This window comes from Callorhinchus milii, unplaced genomic scaffold (assembly GCF_018977255.1).
Source record: "Callorhinchus milii isolate IMCB2004 unplaced genomic scaffold, IMCB_Cmil_1.0 Scaffold8, whole genome shotgun sequence".
Lineage (NCBI taxonomy): Eukaryota > Metazoa > Chordata > Chondrichthyes > Chimaeriformes > Callorhinchidae > Callorhinchus > Callorhinchus milii.
The window spans coordinates 15,143,087-15,162,559 of NW_024704749.1; the positions used below are offsets into that span (position 1 = coordinate 15,143,087).

Here is a 19,473-nt window from a genome sequence, read left to right on the forward strand (position 1 = left end):
CATCGCGAAACCACAAAGTCACGGGAGATGGGCAAGAGCGTTTAATTTCTCATTAAACCGGGAGGACGGGAAGTGGGGCAGGGAGGGAGGGACAGGTAGAGACAGAAAAAAACTATAACAATAATTCTTTAAGCGAACGATCATAGCTGAGTCGTTCAGGCAGCGCATGCTACTTGATGAAAGGTCAGGCGGATTCACATTCAACTGGATTGAAGGTTACTCATGTTTGGTTAGAAAATATTTCACCGACGCATAGGGCAAACGAAAGGGCCTGGGCCTGGGCGCACGCATTCACCCCACGTCAATTTTTCTCATCGATGCTCAGAAAAATCTTATAGGTGGGTTGCAGCGATATTTGTCAAGAACGTCACCTCGCAGTTCACGTGCCAAAGGACCGAGAGCGATTGTGAACACCTGGAGAAGAGGCTTTGCTCGAATTGCACTCCCACCCATTACTTGGTGTAATTCTCTGACTGAGGTTATATTAATGAGATGAAACCGAACCTTTATGTTTAATGAATACGGAAGGTGACGGTGTAAATTAATCTTTCGGCTGGGTCCCTCTGTGAGCCTCGACGTTTCAGTCATGACGCGTTTCACTGGTTATTCAAAAGCCTGTGTCAAATAATTTATCGCCGCTTTCTTGGCTCGGGCTACCGTCTTTTGAGTGATTCCGCAATTTGTTCTAATTGTGTTATCTGCATTGCTGATACCGTCGCAAAGCATAATTCACGCTCTCCGCCACCACAGTTCCAGCACGGTGGTAATTATCGAACTCGCATATTAATTCCCACGCAGTCTTCCGTTACCCCAAACAAGTGCCTCCACACACACACACACACACAAGGAACTGGATGAACGCTCGGTGCTCAAGAGTTTTGTGTGGCAGCCATTAAAATCACTCTCATGATCAAAAATAACCCTTGCCTTTGTCACAGCGTCTTCTGCACGGGAGGACGTCTCAAAGAGTTTCAGGGGATTTGCTGTAAAGTGTGGTGACTGTGCGTTCTGCAGGTGAATGCAGTCGACTCGTGCTCAGCAAAGCCATGAAGTGAGAACGCAGTTTTGCACTTTAAGCCGTATATTGTACAGTTAAGAGCCACATATATTACTTATTAACACAGAACTGCGTAGACCTCACAGCAATGGAACAGGCCAACTAGTCTGTGTCAGTGTTTATCCTTTACAACTCCTAACCCCCTCCCTATCCCCTTTCCCATCTGTTCCCTTTTCCCCTCACCTAGGCACCGAGTTTCCCCTTCGACGCATTGATGCTTTCTGCTTCGACCAAGACTTCCGGTCGTGAGCTCCACCTTCTCGCCAACCCGCTGGGTAAAGAGCTTCCTCCTCCGGAACGCCAAAAACTTTGCATATCAAGTTTTGACTCTAAAACATGGGGTGGCTTTCCGCCTTCAACGCGTCTCGGAAAGTTTTTGGGGAGGTTCACAGTCGGTAAGGATGGAACCAGGGTGACTTACCCCCAAGCGTGGCAGATAACAGCACGTGTGTTCCGTATTTCCGGATGATGGTATCGATGACCTGCTGGGTCGAGGGTCTTCTTCCCAGCAAGCGGATGCTTCTCTGGAACTCCGGCATGAGTGGGATAGGATTCCGGTTGAAGTCCCTCCTCTCGATGGCTGTGTTTCTCACCTTCCAGCGTGCAAATTCTCTGCAACGGCCACAATCACAAGCGTTTAAATTTTAAAAAAAAGGGGAATTCAAAACGTGATGAAGGGCCAAATCTCAGGCAGTCAAGGTGGTTAAAGTCGCAACAAATTATTTCCATCATATTACCCAAACACAGAGAAATCTATTGGAATCTCACTTGTTATTATTCTTTTAAACCCGTTTATCATCAAACACCATTAGTTTTGATCTTCCTTTGCCACAACACCCAACCCGGGTTGCATCTAATAATACTAATCCCTGCATTTCGTTTTACATTTCCACATCAGGAGAACGTTTCAAAGCTCTGCAAGAAGTGTACTGTAAAGGGCAGTCACTGTTGTCAGTGTAGCGAAGTCCCCACAAACAGCGAACCTTTGGAGAACGTGCCAATGGATTCCTGACGTCCACCTGGACTATCGGGCGGGACTTCCAAGTTAACGTCTCGTTCAAAGGGGCAGCTCCTCAGAGAAGTCAGCGCTCCCCTTGCACTGCCAATGGAGAGTCAGCCGAGACTGTGTGAGTCCAAAGTCATGACGAAAGGGCTTGAACCCTTTTTTGACTGAGGAGAGAGGCCGCCAAGTGAGCCAGGCTGACACACATCACCACAGATATGTTGGGAGGTTCATTGTTATTCTGGAGGTTTTTTTTTTGTTTGTTTGTTTGTTGTTTGTTTTTTGAGGTATATGCATGCAAATGGCTTCAATTAAAAATCACCGTAACGTAAACTGGGTAAATCGATGACAGTTTCATTCTCGGAGAAGCAAACTCCCTCCCACCCCTTCTCCCACTTCCCTTAATGACTAAAATGATTTGACGCGGATGCAATTAATGTACAACAGTGTGAATTCTATTCATAGGTTGTGAGCAGGATGTAAAATGGAATTTAATTAACACAGGTACGGCATGAAGGAAATGTACAGCAGGGTGAACCTTATTAAATCACACAGGTATTGACGAGGCTCCTTTACGTCGGTAGCAACACAAAATGCCCAAACCGCTTACATCTCACCATATAAGCAATAATTGAAAAGATAGCACTTAACACAGAACGCACCGCATCTCGGTTTAAATTAAATTGAACGACTGTACTAAGTAACCATGTCGAAAATGACAGAATGGCTCAAATTTGGGGAACTAATCTGTGCTATTTCCCGCGAAATGTGCAATCACAGATTTCCCGAAACTTCCGACGTCCTTAAAATTCAATAATCGTACATTTAGTAAATGATGAAAATTAGCCCAATTATATAGGATCTGGTGTGGCCGTGTGCTATCAGATTGGTTGATTATGCTGTAATTGAAACACTGCTGCTCCTTACAGTACAAATCAGAGCAACTTGTACTCAGTAGTTGATGAAAAAGAATATCTCGAATCACATTGATCCCTGAATCCAACACAGTAACTGAATAATACGGGCACAAAGTAAGGCCGAGATGGATAATTGTAAGTACAGAGAGAAAATAGGATTATTGAGGGATGCCTCCACTGGGATTTAACTCGATGCATTGTTGGGAGGATGTCCCGAGACACTGGACAGGTGTGGAGTGCGCGGAAGCGCCATTTGACAGGTGTCCAGCCAAACCGATTGTCGACAAACTGTGATCACAACGTACTCAACAAATTCCTCACACGTTAAAATTCATTTTGAAAGCAAACGAGACGAAGCAGACCTCAACACGGGGAACCCACTAGTCAGTTACAGCTCATCGAAACAAACCTCTTCCAAACCTGATCCTTTGCACTAACTGTGCCTTTTGGCACACACACGCACACACACGCACGCACACACACGCGCACGCTCACAAGCTGAAATGTCCTGCTAGACAGCGTATTCATGTGTGACAAGGATTGCCTTTCGATCAGCAATCATGTCACACACTGTTCAGTCTCTTCTCGACTGTACCTGGCATACACGTGAAGGCCTGAGATCGTAATCTCATGTCTCCATCGTCCTCAGTCAATCAGCATCCGGCTCGGAATAACAATTCCTGCAATAACAGGCAACGTGGCTCACGTTAAAACACGGCCTGGATTTGATCGTGTGGTGGTCCGATGTCAACCACAAATAGTTCCTTCTTATGCTTTTGCAATGGCTTTTGTATCGGCCAAAAACATTCTCTGCCTTGTTACACCGACTCCTTTCCAATACAGTCGTTCTGCGACGTGGGTTTGGACCTTGCGCTTCAGAACTTTGATAAGTTGCAGTCAGACGTCGTGTTGTCATCAACAGATCGCGGTGCCGGAGGCAGTTTTGGTGGAAAAATAATAATATTATAAATAATCCTTGTATTTGATATAGCGTCTTATCACGTCGTTAAGACATGTCAAAGCGCTTCACAGAATATATTGTAAAGTGGAGTGTATTTAGTAGGGAGTAATCCCACTTTCGTGGGAATCGTGGGTTGTGAGGATTAGGTAGGAACGCTGCAATCAATTTTGTTTTCCACGCAAACTGTCTGCAGGGATAAGATAAGATCGGTTTGACGCAGAGAGAACGGGATACGCTGCCCTGATCTAACCTCAGCCCACAAACGATCTTCTCCCCAACAAACACACCATCAGAACTTTGAGGAAAGTTGAACGGAACCTTTTTTGTGAGCGGAGCAGTGTCCTGCAAACAGCCCTGAAGTGAATGAGCTATTGCACGTCCATCACAGCTTAATGTCTCGTCCCAAGGATGGTGCCTCCAACAATACAGCACTCCACCCCCCCCCCCCCCCCACAACCCCACTGCTATGTGGGGAGTACTTGGAATCCAAACAGCAAATCCAAAAGCTCACGTCAAGAGTCAAAATAGATACACGTATATATTTGCAAATTTTTATCTATTTCTTTTAAACAAACGGTGGTATAATGCACCTTGTATCTCATTCTCAGCTGTCATCGAGACATTGCTGTGTGCAAACTTAGCTGCTGCATTCGCCCACAAAGCTCATTGGGTTGGGGTTAGGGTTAGGGCTCATTGGGACATCTGGACGACAGAATAAGGCACTGTATCAAATGCAAGTATTATTACTGTGTTAATTTTGATAGCGACTTTTTACATTGGGCCTCATTCTTGAACCAGTTCGTGCATTGCACTGAATCACGCTCAGATCCGATGAGCTCACTGACTGTTGCCGTGCAAGGGACAAGGATTAATCGGGCTGTTTACGCCAACTTCTGAGGTAACGACTCACGAGCCATTCAGAGAGATGTCGCCTTGATCATTGGGGAGGTAGAACAACCGGAATGGCCTTGTAACGTTCTCACTGCAATTAGGTCAAACCCAGGTAATGGGATTACATTTTAGCATCGACGCATTTTGATGCAAATTCCGCAGCTGTGTCACGTGTTTGACAGTCGCGCAAAAAAAAAAGATCGGCCAAACACTTGTAAGAGTTGACGATTGGAAAAGAAATAATTGCTGTGGTCTATCAGGTCCAGTCTCCAGTCCATTGCAGTCTCAAACCAAACACGTTCATCTCTCTCGCTTTCTCATATTCCATCAATGATTTCTTTGCCAATGACTAAACAATTCCCTCTCGCATTTGCTGACACTCTGCCTTCATCTATCCCGTGGATATCCAGTCCATGTATTCACTGCACAGTGTATTCCGTGCCGCGCTTATGAAACGTCTCGCGGACGTGACAAGGCGCTGTATCGAAGGTAAGGATTATTCTTATTATTACTCACATTTGTGCGAAGCAGTTAAACTGAGGAGAAACAACAAGAATTTTGCAATGCTCTTCGTGATGGGGTAGCGTCTCGGGAGCACTTAACAGTGGCGGAGCTCGATGCCCAGCCAGGGAGAGAGGGAAGGTGACAGGAGACACGTCGAGAGAGGAAGGGGCGGGATGGAGGGATTGAGGCAGGGAATTCTGGCAGCCCTCTACCTCTCGCACAGATGTGGGGGCAAAAGCAGGTCGGAGATTTGACAGCAACGGTGATAAACTCTTCCCAGAATGAGGCATTTGGCTAAAAACCTAAACGGTGGGGGTTTCGCGACACGCTCGGTGCAAACCGCAACTTTACACGCGGCGCGAAACAGATTCCAACCGCAAAGCGATTCTGTGCCGTCCTCCGCTCCTCCCCAGCCCTCTCCCTCTCCCTCTCCCTCGCCCTCCCACGCTTTGCCAGCTAAGATCTTTCAGCAGCAGCGCAACTGCCCTCTCCTCACTGCGCGTCGCGTTAAAAAAAAAACACACAGCAAATTCAGTTCAAGCAAAGCCCGAGGAAAGATGCACCGTCAGCAGCAGTCTATTGAACCGGGATATTGGCTAACTGCTTGCATGTCAAGTCTCTCGAAATGAGACTCCATGCGAAGACTGCTTCGCTGCATGCCTGCTGGCAAAGAGAGATTCAGAAATATTAAGTTCAGGTTTTTAATGGTCACATCGCTGAATGTATCTTTTTTTTTTTTGCAAACCTGTGCAGTTTGGATCAAAAAGCTTCCACACTCCCTCTTTCCCTCTCTCCCTCCCTCCCTTCTCCTTCAATTTTCTTCCCTTCTCCCTGGACTGCCCTGACTCAATCTCAAGGCGCAGTCAGGAGCTGACCAGAATGATTGATTCCCTTTATCCGGGCGCTTGAAGAGAGAGCGTGATTGCATGATTGCAGCCCCCCTCCCCCCACCCCCTCCGCCCTCTCCCCCGTTTGTATGTTACAAACGTTGGGAGCTTCAGCCCCTTGCAATTGACAGATTCCCTGCGTGGAGAGACTCGAGAGAGTTTTGTCATTATTGACGCGACGTCTAATGCAAGGATAAGCAATTATTGCGGCAGCAGGAGCACAGCTCTCGCCAGGACCGGCGAGGGGAGCGAGGCAAGATTAGCCTGAAAAAAAATGTTGCTTAGAAATTGCGGCATTAGCCTCTTTCTCAGCACAGCTAGGATCGATGGCCGTGCCACATTCGCCCAGGCTCATCCCCAGTCAACCCATTTCTTACTCCAGGCACGTCGTGTTGGCTGGCCAGCTTCTGGGAGAGTTCGGGTCGATATCGCGAAGCTTACTTATGCAGGCAGGGCTGTCCGAGCCCCTCAGAAATACCAGCGACGAGACCAGCACTGGAACAACAAGCGGACTGACTGCAAATGGCGTGTCGTCTCGCAGACACGGACGGTGAATCATATTTTCTCTTTGGGAGCGAAGAGAGAGAGGGAACCGAGGGGACGGGTTTGCACTGTACAAATCTACATTTCGCTCGCACTAACAAAGCCGTTGCATTTCCGTCCGTACCGGGTTTACTCTATACGTTTAGCTCGTGGGGAGAGTCACATGTTATGCTTTCCTGCCTTTCGCTTCACTGTTAAGTGACACCATTAACATTTTTTAAAAAAACAACCTGCATTTACACAGCGACCCTCAGCGTCCCAGAGCATCTAAGCGTGGTTTGGAAATGCAGATGGTTCCCACATTCTGTGTTCACTCTCTGCCAAATTCTGGTACGTAAATCAGTTCTACGTATAGCACTTTCGTAGGTTGAAGTGACAGGTTTCTCGGTTTCTTCCAGCAGCGAGAGATGAAAACCCACAAATTCCTGGCACCTCAGCTTTAATCTCGTTACATTCAGTCCGTCCACAAACCATCTGCAATTAATTTCTGCCAAACCAGTGCGGCCACAGTACGTATTGTCTATGGTCAGCCTGCATTTTGACATTAGACACTAAAGAATTGCGACGGACAATGATAATAATACTTTCATTTGATACAGCGCCTTATCACGTCGTTGACACGTCTTAAAGCGCTTCACAGGATACACTGTAAAGTGCAGTGACTTTGTGGCTCATCCACCGGCCTCCTATTTGTCCCTCGTGCCCCCTGTTCCACCATTGGTGGCCGTGCCTTCAGCCCCTGCGCCCCGAAACTCTGGAAATCTCTCCCTCAATCCCTCCGCCATAGGTGTGTAAAATTTCCAAACAAATCACACATTGCTTAAGTAGGCGTTCCTTCCACTGGTTCACCACTTGGTCTGCATGACTGAGAAACCGATCCAAACACAGATAGAATTTCTCCTCTAGTTTCCTTACTCCGCACGCCTGATAATAATCCCTCAAGAAAAAAGAAAAAAGAAAAGAAAATAGTAATTTGGTCACTCAATCCGCGACTGTTTGTGGGGATGTGTGCAATTGGCTGCTGCGTTTCGCCCACAGTCAATTCACTTTACAGTCTATTCTGTGAAGCGCTTTGAGACGTCAAGAAGACGTGAAAAGCGCTCTATCAAATGCAAGGATTATTATTATTATTACTACAAGAGCCAACTCTTTCAGAGAAGGCTGCTCTAATTTACAGCAGAGATTGAAACTGGATTGATTACCTCCCAGGTCTAAGCTGGCGCTGAAACACCGATTCACAGAAATATAAATTATTATTGATTTCTCCAGTAATACTAGGTAAACAGCAGCACCTATGCTCGGTCCGTCTGGAAGACACGATGGTGCTGGATTTCAAACTCAAATTTAAATGGAGGTTTTCGAAAAGCAATGGCTGTTCTTTGCCTCGTTTCCTCCCGGTTTCCTGAGAATGTAACTGGTGGTTGTGTGACGTCTCCTGGTATAATCGGTGATCGTTCATGGCATCTCATGTTTATAGTCCACTGGCTCCTACACACAACTTTTCTCAAAGCAACTTGCTCCCTGCTAACATACATCGTCCCTTGTGTTACATATCTCAAGTGCAAGGATTTTTATTATAAAGTATATTTTATAGCTAAAGATATAGCGCTTTATCATGTCATCGAGACATCTCAAAGCACTACAACGAAGTGGATTGACTGCGTATCTTGTGGGTGAAACATGGCAGCCATTTTACACACGACAATGCCCCACAAGAGCCAACCCCCTTTCAGAGCGGGTGACCAATTTTATCTGGGGTGGGGTGGGGGAAACGATGGCCGGGATACTGGGAGAAATTCCTTTCTCTTCTTCATCCAAATCAATCGTAAGACCCTATGATTTTGTGGTGCGGCTAAACAGCTGCAAGGAAACCGTTGACGGGATTCAGTAACTGACTCAACGAAAGCGAAGTTCGGTTCTTTTTAAAGTAGACAAGAACGCAGTTCCGGCAAAATCACCACCTTTTTCAGTGCCAAAACAAAAAAAAACTAATTCTGGATCCGCGTAATCCTTTTTCTTGACCGCGACCCCCTTTTAAGGTACCTGCGTGCAACAACTCTCTTGTCTTGCTTCATCTTGAAGGTCTTTGGCATTTATCAGCAATAGTAAAGGGCTAAGGTAGGGCCTGCGGAGGTAAACTATCACCCAGTCAGCTGCAGAGTGGCCCAGTGTGTTATTACACACTCTGGGGTCACTTGCTTTGACTGAAGGTCAATTACGTCACTTAAAGTGAGAAAAATACTGTCAATATCTTTCGAGGGCCCTGGGGATAAAGCCAACAGAATTGGTGAACAGCTTTCAATTATTTAAGCCATCAAAACTCCAATATTATCTGCCACAGAGCGTCAGCCAGGTATGCCCGCAAACGGTCTTTGATTTATTGCTGTCTCACGCCACTGACAAGAGAACAAACCACCGAAATAACACAGCAAATAACACAGGGAAAGCCGGTTTGTGAATGCTTTTTTTTTCTCTCGACCCATGGGATTTCAGGGTGCTAAGAATTAAATGCGCTATTTATTTCCTTTTAGCTTCCGACCTGCGGGTGACATAAGAGCACTCGTGAACAACACTGACTATGAATTGCTAAACCGTTATCGCACCAATGACCGTAAAGCGAGGTGAATAAGACCAGGATGGTGATTTTCAGTGCGTCTCAAAGAGCTTCTCGGGAGCTTGTGCTTCACTACTGTAAAGCGTAGTGAGTGTGTTTGACAATGGCAATGATATGTGGGCCACAACCACTGAAATAATAATGTATGTTTAGGCAAACACGACAGCCCATTTGTCCACAGCAATGTCAGCCAAATAAAAGACCAATTTTTACCTGGGGATTGCTGACCAGGAAATCGGGAGAAACTGCCTTCTCTTTTCGAGTAGTGCCATGGGATCCTATCTCGTTGATAACATTACCCTCCACCTTGTCCACAACAATCGTACTGAAGGACCGCTCAGAATCTGGGTTTGAATCATTGCACATCTGCTGTTAATGCCACTGCACAACTGACAATAATGTTGACACCTGACTCTACGTGTTGCTTTGCAGAGATTTGCATTGATAAATCACAAGCTTCAAGTTTCAGCACTCTATCCCTCGCTAAAGAGACCAAGAGGCTTGAGCCTTGATGATCCAGAGAGCTATAAAACCCAGTCTGCTTTCTACAATATTAGGAATAATCCTTGAACCCATGTACCGCGAATAGTTTTCGTATTGTTGAGCAATATTTAATGCATAAATCAAACCTCATGATTCAGTGAATTCGCGGATTGGCAAATAAGGCACTTGTGGAGTTCATTGGCTAGATTTGTTACCCAATATAATTCAATTGCTTTGACAAGTGTGGTTGAATAATTCAGTTAGCACACAGCCAAAGCGGTTTAGGGACTCAATTCCCCTTTGCATTCACAAGTCGGCGTTCAAAGGGATAAGTGTGCCTTTGAGGCAAATTGGAATGCAAAACTTCTTGCAACTGGGACACACTATACTCGCAGGCCGCTTTCCTTTGACTGGACACGCAGATAAGACAGGCAATGCACTGCAGTGACCAGCGGTGAATCACAGTCATGCTCCGATTCGGAAAGATTTCAAAATAAGATCACTCAAGAATCACAAGATTGGTCTGGGTGAAGAAGGCCCTTTGGCCCATCCAATCTCATCCCCCACAAAGCACCCGGCCTATCGGCCTCCCCTTACAGCATCAAGCCTCTTGTTAAATGACCTCTATCGCCTATCCTGGTAAGCTGTTCCAGTCATTGATTGCCCTCTGCCTGAAGAAAAACTTGGTATCTGTCCTGAATCTACCCTTCACAACCCTAAACCTAATATCCTCTTGTTCTACTGTTTTGTTGCATCCTAAAGAAATGATCTGGATTTACTTTTCTCCCCCCTCAAAACAACAATTACTGGGTAATAACAAAAGAAAGCCTGCATTTGTTACAGCGCCTTTCACATCATAAGAATGTCTCAAAGGTCTTCCTGACAGCATATATTCTAGGTGTTAATAAGAGAAATGCCATGGAATGACAAGGAAATAAAACCAAGGTTGTTTTTAACAGTGGTGCTGTGGGAAATGAATGAATGAATGAATAAATGAATATTCTGGGGTACAAAATACACTTCGCAGTAAACACCTGTGAAGCCTTCTGATGCGAAGGGCACCATAACAAACGCAAGGGTCATTTTTACATTAGTTTGGGGGTGAGGAAGTATCTGCGTAGAGCTTTCAGCTGTGACAGCAGGTGGTATGGTCTTCACAGGAGAGTAGATTTTGTGCAGCCTTTGGGTCAACGGGCAAATGATATTCTTTTCATTCCAATACATCATGTTCTCAGCTCTCTTGTGCTCTTATCACACAAGGCCCCGATGTAGGACCTGAGGTCTAGCGAAAGCACAAAGGCAGCTCAGTGACTTGGCAGTGAATGGAAGCCTCCAGCAAGAAGCGAGAGGTGTCCTCACTCGATTGTGTTCCAACCTGCATCAGCAAAGTGCTTGATCTTGTGGGATCAGGATGTGTTACAACACAGGCATTGTGATGAATTACAGACCCACAGAGTGAATTCCTGGCACGGGGCACTGCAGGTGCAAACCACTGCAATGAAACCTGCCGCTGCAGGCTCCTGCTTTGCCAACACATTCACTGAGTGCCTGGAAGGAAAATGGGATAAGAAATCGCAGCTTCCACCAGAGTGGAAAAGCAACCAGAAATAGTTCCCAAGAGAGGTCGGCAATAAAAAAGAACACGTGCTGTGTTTGACGTGGCAGCTTTCGCATCAGGAGGGCGTCTCAAAGCGCTTCACAGCGCAGACTGCAATGAGTAGTGACTGTGCTTATTTTGGATAGGAAGAGCTGGATAGGAAGAGAAGACAGAAATGCATGACGACAACTTTATATTAAGGGGATTCTTTCTATTAATCTGCAATCATGGATATCAAGTGGCTATTGATTTTCTATTTGTGAAGCATGGGTTTTGGTCCATCCAGATATCAGAAGCGCGCTGAAAACCATTACCGTGCCTAACAGCAACAACAACTTGGATTTACGTCGCGCCATTCACGCCGGGCAGCATCTCAGTGAGCCCGACCTTCCTCATGCTTAAAATACAAACATAACTGAGAGTTCCACACACGTATGTGGACGTTTTCGTGTGTCTATAGTGAAGTGCACGTACTCTTCCCTACCTCACCTTCCACAAACCTACACCCTGTTCAACCCGGAGAGTTTAGGTTTACGTTATCAAGAGCCAAGGCTTGGGGAACCCGGAGTGCATTTTTATGGGGTTCTGCTGGAGTTTTTACTCTCTGGAACAAGTAGGAAGGTTGTTATTGCGATCACTGGCAGGATTTTCTTTGCTCGTCAGCGAGGACAATTTTCCCATTAGGATAGGGTGCGGGATTTTGGGGAACCGAGTGAGATAACCGCAATTACAAACAGGCAGTGGAGTGGATAGAGAACTCGCTTTGCAACCGAGACCTGAGTTCAATTCCAGGCAGAGGGCGAAACCTCGGGCAAGTTTCCTTACTCCACACAGAGCCTAATAATAATCCCTCCAAAACCAAAAACAATAATAAATTGGTCATTTTCAATCTACGACTGTTTGTGGGACATTGCTGTGCGTAATTGGCTGCCGCGTTCGCCCACAAATATACAGTCAATTCACTTTACAGTGTGTTCTGTGAAGCGCTTTGGGACGTCCTCCCGACGTGAAAAGCGCTATATCAAATGCAAGGATTATTATTAATGGGCAGAAGATTCAAAACCTACTGGCTTTATCGGGCTCAGGGTCTCTTCAACAAATGAGCTTGATAATTGCTGCTAAAAAAAAATAAGGAATGGGCTGACCAGGTTCTAAACATAAATAAAAAATTTCACCCCACAAAATACAGTCACTACACTTTACAGGATATTCTGCGAAGCGCTTTGAACCTTCTCGAAGACGCGATAAGGCGCTATATCGAACGCAAGGATTATAATTTATTATATAGCAGTGGCATGGCAGATCTTGAAACCCCTTAAAGGCTTCCCCACCCCACCTATCACCTCTCACCTGCCAATAAACTTCACTTTAATTAACAGTTGCAGGTTCGACCTGCAGAAAGGGATGCACAGAAAACAAGTGAATGAGAGGTCGAAAATCAAGGGAGGGAGAGAGAGAGAGCGAGAGGGAGGGAAGGAGAGAAAGCCCGAGGGAAGAGACAATTTAAAAATAATAACTCTCAGAAGCACAAAACAAAACAGAAAGGCAAGGACTTCCAGAAGTTATTTAAAATATTAATATCTCCTTCTATTGACTTAGCAATATTTCATAATCCTGCCGATTTATTTTTCATTTTCCCGTGTAAGCAAGCCTGTCCAGGCTTCCAAACAAGCCAAATTGTGCGTTCTCAGCAACATTCGTTGCCCCGAATAGCAATTATACTAATGAGACACTCATTCATACTGAGTAAAAAAATGCCAACATAACATGCACGGAGGAAAGGCACAAATGATGCGGAAAGTAATAGGTTTTGCTGCTTGTGTCGTCGGGTAACCAGCTCTGCGACGCCCACACAAGTATGTGTGTTTGTGTGTGTGTGTGTGTGTATGTATTGTGTGTGTGCGCATTGCATATATGTGTGCTGGGGTACATCACACATATGTGTAGGTGGCAGGGGTGGAGGAAAGAGGATATAGGAGCCACAGTCCTCTCGCTGTGAAGGACAATCAATTCACATCAAATTGAAAAAAGGTTTTGTCATTCCAGGTAATGAAATCTGATGGCAGTCACACAGCGCATACAGTTCCACGTTCCCCAAATGTCTTCGTTCCTCCCAGAACTCACCATAGATGCCACAATGTTTATCTGAGTGCCACTCCCTCCTCCAAAAAAAAAGGATTGAAATCTGCTGCTCTTTGACCCGAGTTGCCTTCCTATAGAATCTCATCATAGTTACAACATAGGAGGGGGCAATTTGGCCCATCGGATCTGCAGTTACAAGCGCCCCCCGACTGGAGCTACCAAATATCCTTTAATATTATTTTTGCTTCAAGTTAGTTACTTAATTCTTTTTTTCAGTACGGCAAATTGACACAGCTTCAGCAGTCATGAGTGACGAGGCATTCCATCATTCTCCCTCCGGCTAAAGTGTGCAAACCTTTTTTTTCTCTCTCTCTCTCTCTGGTGATTATCCTCAATTAATCTCCTACTGTCACTGACTTGATCTATGGAAAAAAATCATCTCTCTCCCTGATTACCATATCAAAATGATTTGTAATCCTCCTCCCCCCCCCACCACCTCACCCCTTCCTCCCTTAACATTCTACGACCCGTCAAAACAAATAGTCAAGCCGGGAAAGATCATAAAACAGACCCAAGACCAAGGTCAGATGTTACCACGATAGTTCCATCCGCCTGGATTTGCCTGCAGTGCGAGCAATTTTGTTCCACTGAACCACACACGCCTGCAATGCATTACCCCGTACGCGCTACTCATTATCCTCTCCGGAGATCCAGGCCTCTTCAACGGTGAAGTTATTTTTAAAACGCAAAGCGTCGATTTCCGTCCGAAACAATCATGGTCTCTTGATTTTGTTTTGGGTTGATTTTTGCAGCAGCCGATTTAGGGCCGCACGTGAAGTCCCACATAATCCACGGGATTAGTGGCTGAGTAAAGGCTGGATTCTGTAATGGGAGGACGATAGGGTTGGGGTATCCTGGAAGGACAACTCTGTCAATGCGGCGTTCCCCCACACACTGATTTGGCTGCTTCAACTCTGCTCGTGCTTCAACGTGCTCTGTTGAGCCTGGAGGCGATGGATTACATCCAGGAGAAAAAAAGAAAGGGATTTTCGAACTCAGATTGTTCTGAAGCTCTGAGAAGCTGAGGAAAGCTCCAACTTGTTTCATTAGGAGTCCCATAGCTCAGTGGTTAGAGCACTCGCCTTGCAAGCGAGAGACCTGGGTTTCGATTCCCGGCAGGTCAGGGCGAAACCTTGGGCACGTTTCCTTACTCCCACGTGCCTGATAATAATCCCTCAAGAAAAAAAATCAATAATAAAAAATTGGTCACTTCACTCCATGACCTCTTGTGGGACACTGCTGTGCGCAATTGGCTGTGACATTTCGCCCACAAATATGCAGTCAATTCACTTTACAGTATATTCTGTGAAGTGCCTTGAGACGTCTAGAAACCTATATCAAATGCAAGGATTATTATTTTATGAAACAGAGATGAACTTTAATTAAAGAGATTCTTCACACTTAAGGATAATCAGCTCTGATGAAGGTAATCTCAAACAGCGAATACCGGAGTCCAATTCTGATGACTAAAAACAGTGATTTCTTTTTCACGACATCTGTAAAGGGATTTCAAAGCAAACCTTAATTGACTCCACTGAAGGTTGCAATGAGAAACTGAACTGATTTCTGATTCGGGGTGGAGTAGGACAACATAGGTGTGAGAAAGGAATAGAAAAGACACAGTCACTACGCTTTACGGAATTATCCAGTGAAATGCTTCCGAGTGGTCTCAACAACATGATAAGGAAGTATATCAAAGGCAAGGATTATTCATTGATATATATATGGGAGGGGCAAAAAAGAACAATATGACCTTTCACAAGGTGAGAAAACAAAGGAGGGCGATAAATGACTATTCCTTGCTCCAACATTCTTGTGTGAAAGAAAGGCTAGGTTTCTCAATTCAATATCCATCTCATAACTCATGGCGATTTGACATAATAACATGTCTACAGACGGAGATGACTGAAGCGCTGTCGGGTTGTTGATTTACTGATGGATGATAAGAAACCAATATGGCAGAGATAAACGTGTTCTATTTTGCCCTACGCTATCCATTTCCCCTGAAAGAATCCGAGCGGTAGCACAGGGCTGCCAAGGTTAACGCACTTCATTCCAAACAATGCAGACTTGTGTTCCGAGAAATAATTAGCTGGAAGCGATTTTCACCCAAAGCTTCAAGTGAATGGCAGATAGGTGGACTCGGGCCACCTGCAGTGATGGGACAAGAGCACCCTCTACCCTACACTGAGAGCTATTACATATCGTCCACATAATGCGCAGTCGATTCACTTTACAGTATATTCTGTGAAGCGCTTTGAGACGTCGTGAAGACGTGACAAGGCTCTGTGTCAAACGCTAGGATTATTCTTCTTATCAAAAAAGACGTCTCATGAAGCAGTCGGAAACCAATCTTGTGATATTTTACCCCTGGTCAAGCAGCCCACCACTAGGTCCTCCAATAGTCAATCCCCTTCCCCCGCACTGGGCCCACAAACAGAATGGAGACTTTCTATAAAAGGGTTACGTCCCCCTCTTTGCACCCCTTTCATAGAAAAAAAGAATTGTCAAACTGAAATAAAGACGGAGCAAATGAAGGTACACCAGCGGAGAGATACAGCGATCAAGGTCAAGATGTAGAAACAAGACATAGTGACAGTATAGGAGAGGAGTGGGGGAAAAGAGAGTGAGAAACATGAGATGGAGATAAGTGGAAAGTGTTACCACATCAACTGGTAATGATTCCAGATCTCCTACTTTGGAAACTCAGGCATCTCCCACACAGCTGCCGTGCGATGGGATTCAGAGATTGTGGCCGGACACTTGAATTTCAGGCCAACCTTAGAAATAGATCGACACCATAATTGGGCTCTAATCTAATGACGAGGACTTCCCGAGATAACAGGCAACTGCGGAGCAAAGAGAACCAATCGTGGAATTTCATGGAAGTGGGAAAATTCCCACAAGGGAAAGTACACAATTATGAGATTTGGCACCGATCCAGCACACAGATTGCTCGGTTCATTTAGGTGACCCTGAGAGTGAATTTTATGCAAATTGGCGTCTCGAATTTCTCGGGAGCGAAGTGGTTTTGAGTAGGACGATGCGATAATTCTTCAAATCACATTTAGCTCGGATCAGTGCCATTTTGGGTTTCAATCGAACCGATGTTGACGTTGAAGTTATTCAACCGAAGTTATTGAAGTTATTGTGACATTGGAGTCAGCAAACTGCAGCCGGGAGATCTGAATTTTCCCCGACACAGTGCACATTTGAAAGAGCCTTCTCGAGCGCTAGAGGAGAAAAGATACGTCAAGATTGATGTACGTGGGGGAAAAGCTGACAATGCATTAACGTCTGGCGCTATATGAGCATCTGAATGTCAACTCCTATAAACACACGCTGGGAACTGGAGTTGCGTACCAGAAGAACAGTAAACAATATCTAACAGTAGATAGGATATCGGCCAGAACATTTGTCACAAGATAACCTCTTTCATCTGTGCAATGCCTTGGGGGAAATAAAATGAAAACCACCACAATGCAAGCAAGCGGATCAGATATAGCTAATTAATGTCATATCAGGACAAACCATTTCTTTGTTCTTTGTACGCGCTCAGGTTATTAGCCTTTCACAACGTGGAACCTTTCCTTGCAGTTAAGTCGATTTTTAAGTGCCAAACATTCCTGTAATTTCTCCTCCAGAATTTCTCTCTCTCTCCTGGTATCCTGGCTGACAATCGCCCAGATGAAATTCCGTCACTCGCTCACTCGCACAGTTGTTTCTGGGTTGTTGCAGTGTGCAAATTGACTGCCACGTTTTGCCCACAAATTCCGCAGTCACTACACTGTACAGTAATACCCTGTGAAGTGCTTTGAGCCGTCTCCGCGACGTGATAAGGCGCCATAATCAAATGCAAAGATTGTCATTATTATTATTACCATTATTATTATAGAACAACGACAGACACGATACATTTGCAGCACAAGAGTTTGAAAGGAAACACCCACTGAAAGGAAACACACTGATGTGGTTTGAAGGATTGTTTCCGTAGCTTTCAGAGAACATCACAACCAGGATTAGAGTAAATAAAAAGCTAAAAACTTCAAAAGGTAGTGTGTGCGTGTGTGTGGGGTGGGGGGGACAAAATCAGGAATCGGTTCAAGAAGGGGCCAATAAATTGTCCTTCCTGCACACATCCCATTGCATCCACATTGTTGTTGCCAACAAGAGGAGCATTTGTTAAAGTTCTGAATTTAGAAGCGGTGAAATGCAAACGGCCCCAGGATAAATGTGTGTGCCAACACTTGCATTGCAGACACTGATTCCCAGTGGCAAAACAAAACAAAATCAATCTCAGGCCTATTATCTCCACTATCCCCCTCCTTTATATGCATCTCCAACTCTCCAGCCAATATGCAGTGCAATCAATAACGGGTTGATGCGTCAACAGAAATGTGTGTGTGTTTTTGTGCTTCTTTGCACACGTCGAGACTGACAGTGTGCGATTTGTTCAACTCTGAAATGGGGGACGTAAACAGTGAGCTTCTTCAATCAAAATGCGGGAAGTGATGGATTTAGCATCTCCTGAGCTTTCAAAGCAGATACTTATAATCCTCTGTTAACTGACAATGAAGATTGTCAAAGCCTCCATAACTTATTCGCTTTGCTCACTCAGGTCGATTGCCTCACTCAGCTGCCAGATAGTTTGTACCAAATCTTCCAACTCCCCTGCAAAGCCTGAACTGCTTCCCTTCGCAAACACCGGCCACTATACGAGACCCAATGCTGAGATCTGCAGCTGCACAATCATTTACCTAAGGAGTACTTAAGGAACCTATTCTGTCTAAATTGCCAGCAATAATAATGCTTGCGTGTTGGATGCTCTGTGGACCGGACAAATTAATAATAATGAACAGCAGGAAACTTCCACTGTTCCTGCTAACTGTAGATTTCCAAATATATCCAATGTACCTTCAGACCTTATATGGAGCCAGACTTAGCAATTGACAATACCCAGTGCAAAGCTGAATAACAAAACAAACCATCGTGTCGATAGCCTGTCAAACACCTCAGAAACAATTTTCAGCCCAATACCTGTATTGCCGCGTACATTCAGGGCAGGAACCTCGTTTGGAAGTTCACCTTAAAAACACACATCGTTCCAGCTTCTCTTTGACTATTGACAGGATGATAGTTGTCAGCCTGGCTCAGTTGGTAGCACTCTCGCCTCAGAACGTTAAAAGGCGCTACATCAACGCAATGACTTACCATCCAAAATATGCAGTCAATTCACTTTACAGTGTATTCAATGAAATGCTTTGAGATACAAGCGCTAGATCAAATGCAAGGATTATTATGACATCCGACCCATATCTTTAACCACACTTTCAGGCATCTTCTCTCCCTCCCCACGCCCCCCACCCAGCTCGAATGACCCGTTAGCTGTGTAAAGCGCTTGGAGACGTCCTCCCAACGTGAAAGGTGCTATTTGAAAGTAAATGATTGTATTGTCTGAAAAAAACCGCTGTTACCCTATCGTTGAGTGACTGTTTCCCATTATCTTTAATAAATCTCCAATAGCAAAGTTATCATCAACCTTCAAAATCAAACCAGTCTATTTTGCTTTCATAATATGTGCTGCAGATTCTTTTGAGCGAGGCTTGGTTGGATTTAGACTAAGGTTATTTGCCAATGACTGTTGTTATAGTTCATCCAGGCAGCCAAATCTGGCAATAAATAACCACCAGCTGTATTTGGAGGATTAACAATATCTGGAAACATGTCAAGTGATACAGCAGAAGGCCAAAACATTATTTTCTGTACAGATCACACGTTATTCTTTCAGAGTGTGATTGGAATCAATCCGTTATGAAATAACAGAGCATCGACGTATCAAATACACTGTGTTAAGGATTCCTTAAAATAATGAAA

The 19,473-nt window shown here is 44.9% G+C and overlaps 1 protein-coding gene across 1 annotated transcript in view; it reads right to left on the minus strand.

Moving 5' to 3' along the window:
• Positions 1–19,473, minus strand: part of brinp1 (bone morphogenetic protein/retinoic acid inducible neural-specific 1) — a 42,598-nt gene that overhangs the window by 18,329 nt on the left and 4,796 nt on the right. Inside the window, 1 exon segment of the mRNA XM_042337537.1 lies at positions 1,479–1,669. Coding sequence (XP_042193471.1) covers positions 1,479–1,669 — 191 coding nt within the window.